Below are 14,150 nucleotides of genomic sequence, written 5' to 3'. Positions count from 1 at the left end.
GATCTGTTTATATTTCACTTTTACGGTACTTCAGTTTACTTCCTTTTATCAGTGTAAAGCAATATCGGGTCAATATCGCCATAGGTAGTTTTCTTCGGATGTAAAGGTAAGAAGCAATTTGCTGTGATATTTGTCTTGCAATTGTGGAAATATTGGAGCAATTTACTTTTGCCTAATTTTCGCATACAGCAGAGGTCGAGAAATATTTTTTAAGCAACAATAATGAACCGGCAAAAAGGACAAGTAGGGTCAGTCTAACATTCATTCACATGCAAATGAAGGGTCTGATATTTTATGCTTTACCCGAAACATTCAGCTGGTCTGTAACGTCAACTGTGTGTGATCGGCTGATAACAGTTTAGTTTACTTTGACCGCGTTAGCGGAGAGCGCGCTGTCAACGATACATAAAATTTATACGGTCGATCTGAACTGTACAGTGCTTTTTACTTCAGATCTCGATGCAGGCGTACAAGAATTTTTATCAAATGTCTGTGTTTTTCTCGACGAACGTCGAACATGAAATATTAGTGTTACCTTCCTTTCGAGTTGTTTCTAGACATCCCCTTCAGGCTACATTTTTAAAATGAAAGACGAGTTTTTTTCTTTTTGGGGTGGTGGGGGGGGGGGGGGGAAGGGGGGCTCATTTTTCCTTAAATGGGAGATTTGATTTCTACAATTTTTGCGTGGGTAGGGTGCAAATGGAGGGACCCCTGTTTGTCTTCTTTCCTGACATAAAATAGTTGCATCGTTATCAGCCAGTTGAAACCACCTGTTGATCAACCCCTGACAACCATACATCTACAATCACCTCTAGCATGGTGAGGTGTAGTTGTGACTTCCTGTAAAGGTTTGCATCTCAAATCCTGCGCAGAGGGTGGGGTTGGGTGCATTTGGGTCTGTAAGAAAACAAACAATTTGGTGTGGACCTTCTAGTCTGGATCATAGCCTATAAAGCTGAGTCAGATGTACAATATTGCTTCAATTCAGTGAAGACGCGTCACTTCAAAGCTGCTTCATTCAGTTTAATCCCATTCAGTTTAATCCCATTTGTTACTTTCCACTTTATCAAAAAAACTGTTCTATTCATCACTGCTGTGGTTTTCTTTTTTTCTTGAGGAGATTGATCTTCCATGCATGCATCCGCTTGGATATCAGATCAAATCAACTGATTTCATCGTGAGGACACTTTAGACACAACATGAAATCATGTTGTGACATTTCTTAATAAATTATGTTTATTTTCTTATACAGGCTGTTGTGACTGAATTGTACGATGGATATCCACAGTGAAGAGGAGACTGCTCCATTAATCTCAAAGGACAGCCCTGGGTCTTCCACTGAGAATAACCACTTCAAAGGTCCTGGTCAGAAACTGCTGGTTACCCTGTGCATCCTCATCACCGAATTGTGTGAGCGTCTGACATTCTATGGACTGACAGCAAATCTAATTTTATTTTGTGGTAGTGAATTGGGTCTTAAGGCACCTTGGCCATCAACTATTAACTATCTTTTTCAAGGTTGGTTTCCAGTCAAGCCTCATGTAAGCGACCACACAAAAATAATTTGTAATGAGATTTAGTGGCTGCTTATAGCGAGTGATTGCTTGCAAGAATCATTAACCACAGGGGCTCTCTTCTGAGAAAAGGGTGTCTGGGAATACTGTTTCTACTTTTTGCATCAGATATGTGGTTCTATAGTGGCACTTAAAGTTCTTCCCAAACTTTGAGTAGCTTGGTGTACCGTGAACGTTAACATATAAATCAGACCATTCATCAAGTTGTAGCTCGAAGGGGTTAAATGAACGTTAAAACCAACATCCCAATAAGTATTCATTGGGTCGCTTACAAAATGTACTTGTACATGTAAGAGGCGTCATTTACAAAAGGTTCCAATTATAGGGCTCTTCCTGGGAAAATTTTGGTGTTTTCCATAGGTGCTTACTAATGAGGCCTAATGACTTATAAGAGGTGGAGATTTGATCGTAAAAATATAATTTATTGTGTATTAATAAACAATGTTTTTAAGACCGAATCCATCAGGAAATTGAGTAATTTTAATTTTCAGTGGACAAAAACCATGTACCAGAATAATTTAAACAATATCACATTCTTTTTTACATTTTTCGAGGGCTATAGATGTAATAAGTTATCGCTAATAATAACACCAAAGAAATTTATTATGGGAGCCACAGAAAACGAATGTCAAATTTCACGAAGAGACATCTTACACATGAAATTTTCAGAATTTTACCTGTGTTTTCACAATTCTTGTGAAATTTGACATTTATTTTCTTGGGCTCCCATGAGAAATTATAGTCTTCCATGTTATTACACAATAAATGATAATAAATTATATCTATAGCCCTTGAAAAATGTAAAAAAGGATGTGGTATTGTTTAAAATATTCTGGTACAAGGTTTTTGTCCACTGAAATTTGAATTACTCAATTTCCTGATGGATTCGATCTTAATAATTCTATGATACGCACTGTGTATTGGTCAGTAATAATCTCTCAGACACTTTGTAACATTGAATACCCTCCAGACTATTTATGAAGCCCTCCTTTCCTCTTATTTGTCATATGGTATAGTCGCCTGGGGACAAGCGGCCAAGACTCATATTCTAACCAACTATTTTTGCTGCAAAAGCATGCCGTTTGATTCACTTTAATGTACTTTGTTATCTTTGCAATCATCTTAATAGTGTGCTTGTAAGCTTTTGACTTAATTATATTCTGTATTCCAGTTAATCTCAGCATTGCTTTTAGCACAACCTTTCTTCCGTTCTTTACCTTTGTACAAGTTATACAATGTATATATGCTTAAATAACTTTTGTTGACTTGTTAATTTAATACCATTTGGAGTGTGTATTTGTTTTATTCAGACACTTCCCACCTAGACTATAGCCCTTGCGATTTGTGGGCAGTGAGAAAATAAAATTGTAAAAATTGTTAATTTAAACTATTAAAAATGAAGATGATGATGAAAATAACCCACTAGTGATATGTACCATTTTGTCAATGTACCAAGTACTGCTCATAGGTAAACCAGCATCATTTTGGCGGGAAAACTCAATAGCCATTGTCATTCTTCTACTTAGTTTTAGTGAGAATGTGGTAGTGGCAAAGACACTTTATCAAAATGTTAGAAGTTTTATTATTTTGTGATCGGGAGATCAGAGGGCTCAATGAAGATATCAGTGCTAACTTTTTTGGTGAAGAAAATGAAGCTTTCTGGGCTGTCTATTTTTTGAGAATATGCCAAAAAAAACTTTAAATCAAATCTCATACTCGTAGTCGTTCTCGTCTTCGAATCTAAAGGTCTCTTTTATAGTAATGCCGTAAGCAGATCAACAGCATGTGATAACAGCATTTCTTCAATACTTTTATTAATGCTCATAATTTTAGGAACATGCTATCTCATTCCTTTGTTTGGAGGATGGCTGGCTGATGCACATCTGGGCCGTTTCAACACCATTTACGGCAGTTCTTTGCTTTATGTTGTCGGGACTATCCTACTGGCAGCAGTTTCAAACTCATGGTTTGATCATGATAAGAGTTTTGCCCATGATCACACTATCAGACTGGTTTATTTTGCTATCTCTTTGGTATTAATTGCATTCGGCACCGGTGGAATCAAAGCAAATGTATCACCATTTGGAGCTGACCAAGTTCAAAAAGATGGGCCAAGAGCAATCCAAGCATTCTTTAACTGGTTTTACTGGTTTATAAACATTGGATCACTGATAGCCTTTACAGTGGTTGTGGGGGTACAGCAAAAACATGTATTTTATGGTTATGTGATAACAGCAGGAACAATGTTTCTTGGTGTAATTGCCTTCCTCTCTGGCCGAAAAAAGTATTTAAACAAACCGCCAGGTGGCAGTCAGCTAACTGATACCGTAAAGATCATCTATGAAGCCATAAAGAATCGTGGCTCCACAAATGCAATGGTCTGGTTGGATAATGCAAAGAATACATGTGGAGGAAAGTATACTGAGGCAAAGGTGGAAGATGTCAAAATTTTGTTAAGGATTTTACCAGTGTTTGCTTTGTTCATTGTCTACTGGACAATTTACTCACAGGTATGAATTATCAATATCTCATGCTATTTGCTATTTTTTTAAATGCGATAGCTAAAACTTGTCTTCCCATCAACTAATTGAATTCCAAAAATAAGGGTCGGGGGTTTATTAAGTTTATAATAATTATTATAAAATTTATTTTAGGCTGTTTTGCCTCTTTTTTAAAGTTTGAATTCTGAGTTTGCAAAAATCATCAAAAAACTATTATAGTTGGTTCTCCCTGGTGAAATTTGTTTGATGTGTTCTTAATAACTCTACAGCTGTATTTTTTGTATGAATAAACGAAGGCACAGTTAATAATATTTTAGTAACGACTACAGCATAGAATTTAAAAGAAATGTGATTCCCCTGCACGTTCTCTGCATGTTCAATGCTTGCATAAGCAGACATCAAGAATAGAAAAATTATCTGTAACTCATCAGGAGTTTGCTGATTATGATATTGTGATATAAACGGCAGCCTGTAGCAGTAGTATAAGATATTGGAGGCTGGCTACAACAAGTTGTCAAATAGCTCGCATTTTATGTTCACTTGTTAATTTGTAAATACAGACAGTGTTACTGAAAATATTATTTCATATAATACTTGTAGTAAATATTAAAATGTACAATTATTATCATAACTATAATAGTGTGGACATGCTGTACAGTGGTCAACTCTGCACATGGATTGAAGACTTGAAATATGTGTTTGAAAGTTCAAGATTGTCTTCCTGGAAAATGTCCTCTTGGTTAAAAAAATAGCCATCAAAGTCTGTTTTTAATTTGTCCTTTCTTGCAGATGCAGAGCACATTCCTCATACAAGCCACCTACATGAGACTGAAATTTAAACATTTCACTATTCCAGCTGCTTCTCTTTCAATTTTTGATATAGTTGCTGTTCTTGCATTTATTCCCATTATGGATCATGTTGTTTATCCCCTCATTCAATTCTGTGGCATTAGATTTACACCCCTGCGCAGGATTGGTGTTGGACTACTGTTAGCCGCAGCATCTGTGGTAGTAGCTGGTCTGATTGAAAGGAAGCGACGACATGTATGGCAAGATGGAGGTGTTTATAACCAAACTGTTTTCGACAAAAACCATGAAGCTTCAGATCTGAATGTCTTTTGGCAAGTCCCACAATTTATGTTAGTTGGTTCCAGTGAGGTTCTTACAAGTATTACAGGTGTGAAAACAGCATTGAAAAAATTGTAATTTGCCCACAATGCACTTTTTTAAGTTTTTTTGTGTGGAGTCATCAGAGCAAACTGGTGATTATATCATTAACATATTATAACAATTATTGTTATACAAGGTTGTGCAAAATATCGTGATTTGTCAGTGACGAGCAGATCAATTATTTGCCGAAGCTAAAGACTGAAGCAAGTAATTGATCTGCAAGACAGTGACAAATCATGATATTTTGCAATATCAGAGTTCAATAATTATTTTATCATTTGATCACCGAGTTTGTTTTTTCATGAAATTTATATCCACGGGAAGCGAAGCGATCTGCCATTTTTATGCAAGAGCAATTGCAAGAAGGAGAAAGGCGTGGTTTCCTTTATGCATGAGCGGAATATTATTTGCAGCCAAACACAGTTGGACGAAATTGCGCATGAGCAGAGCATTATTTGTAGGCGGTTATTTGCAGATCACGTGGTGGGCTCTCAGCCAATCAAAAGATAAAAAAATTGCTTTGAATGGTAATTTCCGTTACTATATGTATTTATTAAGTTATTTTCTTTTTGTTTTTTTCTTATAGGATTAGAGTTGGCTTATTCTCAGTCTCCTCAACACATGAAGGGACTTGTGATGGGTGCTTTCCTGGTGACGAGTGGCCTTGGAAACTATGTCGCCACTCTCCTTGTTGTCATTGTTCGATCAGCTGGCAAAAAAGAATGGTATCCAAGTGACGACCCCAACAGGGGAGAACTGGAAAATTTTTTTTTTCTGTTAGCTGGACTAATGATGCTGAACTTTGTGGTTTTTCTGTTCATTGCCTCCTCCTATAAATATAAGACTGTAACTCACAGAGAAGAAATTAATTCAAATGTTAAGGACACAGGCCAATCTTCTGATCGTGATGTGTAATTTTTACTGAGTTGCTTGTTAATTGTCAAGTAGACTAAAAGACATTGCACATCATTGAAGAGGCATTACCTTTGGTTGCATCTAAGCTTGGACACAGACAAAAAAAACTTGTTCTAAATGGGTGCCAGACATGACGTGTTTTGCCACCAAACATTTGATGTTTGACAGCCATTAAAGTAAGGTTTAACTGCTGACATGTTTTTGATCAGCCCATCCGGCTCATCTTTTTTTTTGTCTCAATTTTCAGTAATATTTCTCGCTCAGAAACAGCACACTTGCTTTTAAGAGTTATTCTTTGGAGTTTTACAACTCCAGAAATTCTTCTTATTATCTTGCGATGAATATTTTGTTGATCAAAAACAAATCAAGTTGACTACTAAGAAGAGCTGTCTATACTTTGCACGTGAACATTCGTCTAACACCGACCCTAACTTCAGCAGTTTGGCGGCAGAACATGTCATGTTTTCACCCAATTAGAACATGTTTTTTCGTCACATGTACACATTTAGATGCAACAGACAGTAATTTGTAGCTGAGGTGTTCTCTTGTGTAGTTAGCAAAATTAAACTGGACTACATCCTGTTTTATATGGAAGCTAATTTATAAAGCAGTAACTACATAAGTAGTCTTGACATGCAACTGTTCTTCAAAACTTCAAAGGTGTTGCGTCTTTCGATTTGTATTATTCTTGCCCTCTGTTTACAGCTTACTCAGCAGCCTTTCTATGTCAATCGTTTTTGTTTCTGACACTGAATGGGACTTTTAAAAAAAAACAGGGGTTGCATTATTAAATTGCCTGCCACTCCCATTTGAGTCTAAAAAAATAAATCATACAAGAAAATTTAAATTTGTAAAATATTGAAAATCCACAAACGCTATTTGAAAGGTCTGCTTAAATTAGGTGTTACTGGAATGTTAACACCACAGGATTTTGTCCACAGACTCAAAAGTTTAACCCTTTAAGTCCTAATAGTGACCAACATAAATTTTCTCCTAACGATATCCATACAATGTCAAGAGATTAGGTTATGACAATTAATTAAATGATCACCAAAGAGAAAATGCTTTGATCTTTTCTCAGATTCTCTCAACTTATTCTTAAAAGAAATGTATAGAGATCAGTTTGGAGAATTTGCTTGTGGATATTGGGGCTTAAATACCCTGGCTCCAGAGGTCCGTTCTCAAAATAACTAATATGAAATAAACCGTGCTTTAGATAAGGCTCCCGAGACGTAATCTCGGCGCTTCGCGCCTCGTTGTCACGGCTTCGCCGCAAACGATCAGTATCAATAAGAAAAAAATATCCTCTGGAACCCAGGGTAGGGCTTAAAGGGTTAATGCTACATAGTAAAAATACATGGTACCATGCGTTTGTACCAACTGGTAAAGGGATTCAGTCATTTGAATAAATAGGACATCAGATGTACGCAGACTGTAAGTCACTGGTTGAAATTGAATTAAGGTGGAGGTATGTTTTGACTAATTTATTGAGATATACATGGCACCTTTTTCTGTTTCAAAACTAATAAAATAATAATTTTATCATTATTAACAACATTTTTCAACACTATATTGGTTACAACATTTGAAAAATACGTTATAAAACAACGATATAGGTACAGTGCTTATTTGTAGACTCTTTTAGGCTTATGATTTTTAGTATAAAGTCAATTTTCCATAATACAGACATCCTAAGAGACAGTCCCACATGTCTGCTTCACGTGATCATATATATCGTTAAAGGTAGAATATGTATAAAGTTTGGTATCTCTGTCTGAACTCGGGTGTGGCCCCCTCTCTTCAGCTCCAACATAAATTCCCTTCTTTTAAGTATTTGGGCGACTTGGGATAATCGCGAAACGGTTTGAAAGGATGCGGCCCTTATACCAGGGAAAAGAGGCCTCTACTCGCAGTGAAATAAAAGAATGGTGTATTTAAATAATGGTTTTTGTTATTGTACTGGGGACTCTGTTTTAAAGTAATTTATGAGAGCGAATAAGTACAATTTGCAGAAAAAGAAGACAATATTACTGTATATAAAAAAGTGATTTGGATCCCAACGATGGTATAACACGACTGTTTTAGTTTAGAGTAAGCTTTGAAATTTGATAGGTTTTATTAAAATGGCTGAAATAAAAAGATTAATGTATTTTTAGTACGTTGGTTTGTTTGCTTGAATTAACAGTTCTCGAAAGAATGACCAAATTGATCTTAAATCCTTAAAAACGATGAAACATCGCTTTCATCAGGGACCTTAAGATCCGACGACGGCAACGTCAGGAACGCCACAAAAGCCATAGGTTTAATACTTGTACTTTCAGTTTTGAGAGCTAGAGCAACCTAAACACGTTGTACAGAGGAAGTACACAAGCGACGACGAGATTTCCTCTCTCTTTCTGCACTTGGATATGGTTCTTAGGAATTCAACTTTAGGAGGTATTCTGCAAAAAATCTCTGTGGGTCAGTTACGCCATTAGAGGTGCACCCCCTCCTATGAAAAATCCTGGATCCGCCCCTGTGAGGTGATATCAAACACGGCGAGGCTATAGCGTGACCCGGATAGCATCGAGTGACTACAGATATCATGTGACTTGGATAACGAATTTGACCCCAAAACACGATTAAGTTTTTCTCCTCCTTGGCTGGGAGAAAAACTGAAAATGGAGTTTGTTCACATGATCGCCTATTGCCTTGCTTTGCTGGTGACTCACAGTAAGTTTTGATGAATGTTAGATGCAGGGTAGCTGGATTAGTTGATAAATTAAGTAACCAGTACTGAAACCCTTATAGGTATTTAGTTTTCAAATCGTATTTTGTTACTACTTGTTATCACAATGAAATTAATAGGACATTTTGGTAGTCAAAATGCTTTAACTATTGTTCATAACCAGAAACTCATAAGGGGTTTCTCACTTGAAAGACTAACCTTAATATCGCAAGTCATCCCAAACAGTGAGAGACATGATATGACTTGTATAATACTAATTGTTTTGTCTCAGGGGTCACGTCGATCATATCTTTTGACGGTACTGCCACAATCATTTTGAAACATGAAATCCCGGAGTTTGCTTCTGGACTAATAAAACTCCAGTTTTGTTTAAGTCATATTTGCAATTTTCTTTTCATGAACCCAGAGGCGCTTCTTATCGGTCACTAGCTTTAGGCAGAGAGAGGGCGGGGCGGCAGGATTATGGTTACAAGGGGTTTGTAAAACCTCTTGTTGAGCAAGATCAGTGAGGTTCTTTAAAGCCACCTACTTGAAGTGCCCCTCGGTAGGTCAATCTCGCTCCCGTATAAAACAGTACTTGAGAAATAGCTGCTTCTTTATCAGTTATTATTATCATTATTATTATTATTATTACTATTATTATGACATTGGCATTGACAAAAAGCAGCAACGTTATATAATCAAGAAAATGATAAATATAGCCATTAGAGCAACATATTACATCTTTTGTTGTAGAAACAGGAACTGGGATAGCCCAGACTTAATGCAATTTTGATTTTTTTTTTTTTTTTTTTGGCTTTTTAATGTATTCTCTTATCTGGCTCTACTTTGTAGTTGGCGCACCGTATAAGTGAATTCTCCCAAAAAAGAATTCTGAGCGGGATGTACAGCATTATGGTAGCAAAGGGGCCGGCTTCTAAATATTTGAAGCGAGATCAGCACCTCAAAGAAAAGAATATAAAGTCACCAATTGTTTTGATTTTGTTTTAGGATTTTGCTTCGCCTCAAAAATCTGGTACGTTTCTAAAACACAAGGAAGCCGAACAAAAGATTGTAATTCTCCTGAGAATTCTTGTAAATCCTTAGCAGATGTGTTTTCTCTGGTGGACTGGGGCGACACTATATACCTTGACGGAACCAATACAAAGGAAAACCCCTACGAATGCTTGACTATGACGTCACCACAGTTGCGCACCACCTTGAATATCAGCGTATCTTTTATTGGTCAAAATGCGCCTGCGTACTTGTCTTGTCCCAATGGAATTTTCTTCACTGGAGGAAAAGTTCAGGTGCATTTCTCTGGCGTGGTATTCTACTCAACACCGATGTCGTTTTATCTTTGCTCTATTTACATCCAAAAGAGCGTGTTTAAAAATCCCTTGCTGGGGATGGCCCTTCTTAAGTTTTATTCAGTTGGAAATTTAACAATATTTCAGAGCGTTTTTCAAGAAAACGCTATAATTTCGGTTGATGATGGACATTTCGTCTTGTTGAGTGACAGCCGCCTTCAAAATAATACGGAAATGGCTGCAACAATAATCCCTTCTCAAAAGGGAAAAGTTAAAGTAGATCACTGCGAATTTATCAACAGTCAGGGGGGTTTGAAAATCACTTCAGTCAGGAACTCCTCAGTGTTTCTGTCAAACACTGTTTTTTCTAAGCAGACCGTGAAACCGTCGTTTGTTTTAGAACTTGAATCAACTTCTGAAGCTGTGATACAAAACGTAACCATCGAAAAAAGTTTGATAGTTAGTGACAATTCTCGAAAATCCGCCGCTGTTTATATCGCCTTAAGTGAAGGGGGCAATAACACCGTGAATATTACTGACTCTGTATTCAAAGAAAACACCTTTAACGCCGGAGGAGTGGGAGCTATGATCATTGACAATGGACCCGACCTTATGAAGTCAAAAGGCTGCAAAAATTTTTTGTTTAATGACAGCACCGAAGCTTACTCCGTTTTCAGTTACACAAATCGAGTACTCGTTACGAATTGTGCTTTTAACCGAAACTTCGGGAAGTACGCGGGAGCGCTGTTGATATTCAACGGCTTGACAAGACTTACAAACTGCACGTTCACGGATAATTTTGCAGAATTTCGCGCGGGACACATCAGTATCGGTGAGGGCTCCGGCGGAGCGGAGATCTACAATTGCACACTTCGACAAAAGGAAGGGAGGAAGACTTTTTTATCTTACGAAAGTAACAATACTGTCTCCTTCTTGTACAGCGGCACTTTAGGGACTCTGGTTATGAAAGACTCGGTAATGGATTTTACACCCTTTCTACATGAACAGGTTCTGGTAGAAATTGTCAACGGCGGGCACGTGGCCATTGAAAACACTTCGTCAATTCTTTGTCCCGTGGGAAACAGAATATCCGTAGACAACTACTCGCATGGACTCGTCACCAGATCCACCGGGTCCGCGGCCAGCTGCGCGTTGGAAGTTAAAATGTACGGCATCTATTGTGAACGTTGTCCGAATGGCTTTTACAGCTTACAGCGCGGTGTAGCATACGGTACTCGAGTGAAAGACGATATCAAATGCCTTCCTTGTCCTTTTGGAGCAGACTGCTCTCGAAATGTTGAAAATGTGAAAAACTTTTGGGGATCTTTAGTGAAACAAAATCCTCCAACATTACACTTTTACATGTGTCCTCCAGGTTATTGTGAACCGCCAAAGGATTCGAGTCTCTTGACTTACAATGGTTGTCATGGTCACCGCTCTGGTGTTCTTTGCGGAACATGCGCTGTGGGATATAGCGAGACCCTTTTCTCCTCGGAGTGTGCGCTCAATGAAGATTGTGATGACATATGGTTCTGGCCAGTGGCGATTCTCTACATTCTGTTAATGGCCATTTATTTCGTAAAGAAACCTCCTATTGTGCCTTTTTTAACATCACAAATCTTGTGGTTTAGGAAGACCAAAACGGAAGAAAGTTCGAAAGAGAAAACCTCAGATAGTAGAGAGAATAAAGTAAGCGATGCAACGTCTACAGATAAAGGTTATCAAAAAGTCGTATTTTATTTTTATCAAGCCTCAAGTCTACTCTTTGGAGGTACCACCAGAGAATCAAATATAGTCCCATTTCTTTTGGCTAGTTTTAATTTCCAGGTTCCTACATCTCCAAGCGGCCTGGGTTGTCCTTTTCCTGGACTAACAATCGTCACAAAAGAGCTTTTTATAATGTCCGGGTTTTTTATTCTCCTTCTGAGTGTTTTCTTGATTCACGGTTTTCAGCGGCTAGTGTCCAGGCTGCGACGCCGGTGTTGTCCATCCCTCGCATCTCATTTATCCGCAGTCGCGGAAGTGGTTCTCCTTGGATACGCGTCCTTGACAACCAGCATGTTAAAGCTCCTTACGGTGCAGCGGATAGAGCCTGGAGATGAATTTCGCTTGTTTTATGATGGTAACATTGTTCTATTCACATGGTGGCAGTGTATCTTGCTTGCTCTCGTCACCGCTTTTGTCATACCATATGTAGGACTTCTGTACTGGGGTACCAATAAGTTGAATGTCAAATGCATCACGGCTCGAGAGTTTCTTTTTGCCTCCTTCTTCCCCCTTCCTTTTCTCCTCTATTGGGCTATCTTTAGAAGGAAGCAAATTTGTGACAACACCGAAAGCCAGGAGCAGAATAAAGAACGCGCAGCCGTCATGAGAGTTCTTTACGGTCCATTTCGACCGCCAAGTGATGGACAGAGAGGAAGCCTTCATTGGGAGAGCGTCCTGATCAGCCGCCGCCTAATTCTCATTCTGTTGTTTACTTTCATCGGTGATGCAAGTATTCGGCTTATGCTGTCTACAGTGGTTTGTCTCTTTGTGGCCCTTCATCATATCCTGTGGAATCCTTACAAGGACAGCAAAGCCAACAAATTAGAAACAGTATCGCTAATAACTCTTGTGATCTTTGGCCTGTTTAACACTGTACACGCTACCTTCATAACATCAGGGGTTCGTCACCGGGGTCCAATTAAAACGTACATTGACGCGTTAAACTGGATCCAAGTATCAATATTACTGGTTATACCGGTGGTACTAATAATCGCAGTCATTTTTGCCATCGTTTCTCAGATTGGTCGCTTGGTGTATGTATCAGCAATACTCTTTTGCCAAATGTTTCAATCCAGAAAAGGGAGGAGATCTTCGGTGGTTTCAAAGAGAAATTCTGTAGAAAGGAACAATAGGGAGTCGCTGTTTTCTGATGCTGAAGTGATCGAGCAGCCCAACAAAGGTTTTGTCCACGAAATGATTGAGGGAAGTCCTTTATCAAGCTCAGAAGAAATTTGTCATAAGGAATCTGTGATGAACTGATTAAGGAACATTGTCCTGCCATTGAGGACTACGTTTTGAGGTAGTCAATTCATTCCGGTTGGTAGAAACTAAACGGGATATTGCCAACCATTTACTATATTTTTGGGCCCAGACACACCAATTGCACACTACCTACTTTATTCAGACAACGGAAGAGACTATTCTGCGTAAAGTGGTAAATCACTTAACGTGATGCTTTGGACGCTAGGCACCAACCGGGTTTTTCTGTAATGGGTTAGCACACCTGGTCACCGATTCTAAACGTCAGGTTTAGAAACCTATTCGTACAGTTACGTAACCTTCAGTGAATCTGAGCATTTCCAAACTGATCCGAGACAACTAATATAATTTCTGTATTCATTTGATGATTTTCGTTGGTGTACTTCCAAACTTCTTGGCTTTATTTCAGTGCGTTCCGAAGCTATTAAAGACCTTAAGGTAATTTCATTCAGATTTTTTCAAACTTGGCCCATTTGACAGCCAATTGACACTGAAATTTGGAGTCACGGTGCCTGTTTTGCACTGCGAGCCAGTTATTCTAAATGTTTTTGTAAAGTTGCGCGCGAAATGTTCGAAGCTGGAACAGCCTTCAAACTTTTATATAACTTTTGGGTTTTACCATTTTACCGTCGTGCCAAGAGAAATTGAAGACAATACTTATGCAAAATTTTTGGAGGCAAGCAAGGTGTATTATGGGAGATGCATAACAGGCACTTTATGAGCCAAGCTAGGCAAACGCGGGAGAATATGTGGAGCGTATTCACATGACGTCACGCCCGCCATATTGGTGAACCGGTGTACATCCAAACCCGTCTTGAGCCGGAGTTAAACCTTATTCTTTTGCAGAAACTTTCTTTTGTTCCAATATTATTTGCAAAGTTGCTGACTGTCGTGTGAAATGACGGCAAAGAGGCACGATCTTCATTTCCACATGTACATTTTGCGA

At 38.4% G+C, this 14,150-nt stretch overlaps 1 protein-coding gene across 1 annotated transcript; it reads left to right on the top strand.

The window, feature by feature from the left end:
• Positions 1 to 13,686, top strand: LOC140926227 (uncharacterized). Its single transcript, XM_073376002.1, has 7 exons — positions 1 to 106; positions 1,253 to 1,518; positions 3,408 to 4,084; positions 4,865 to 5,252; positions 5,832 to 6,156; positions 8,787 to 8,872; positions 9,879 to 13,686. Exons 2-7 carry the CDS (start codon positions 1,275 to 1,277, stop codon positions 13,202 to 13,204), a joined length of 5,046 nt encoding a protein of 1,681 aa, XP_073232103.1. The 5' UTR covers positions 1 to 106; positions 1,253 to 1,274; the 3' UTR covers positions 13,205 to 13,686.
• The last annotated feature ends 464 nt before the right edge of the window (positions 13,687 to 14,150 follow it).

Source organism: Porites lutea, chromosome 2 (genome assembly GCF_958299795.1).
Source record: "Porites lutea chromosome 2, jaPorLute2.1, whole genome shotgun sequence".
NCBI lineage: Eukaryota > Metazoa > Cnidaria > Anthozoa > Scleractinia > Poritidae > Porites > Porites lutea.
The sequence above is the reverse complement of the archived record's forward strand: the minus strand, read 5'-3'. Positions and strand labels throughout refer to the sequence as shown.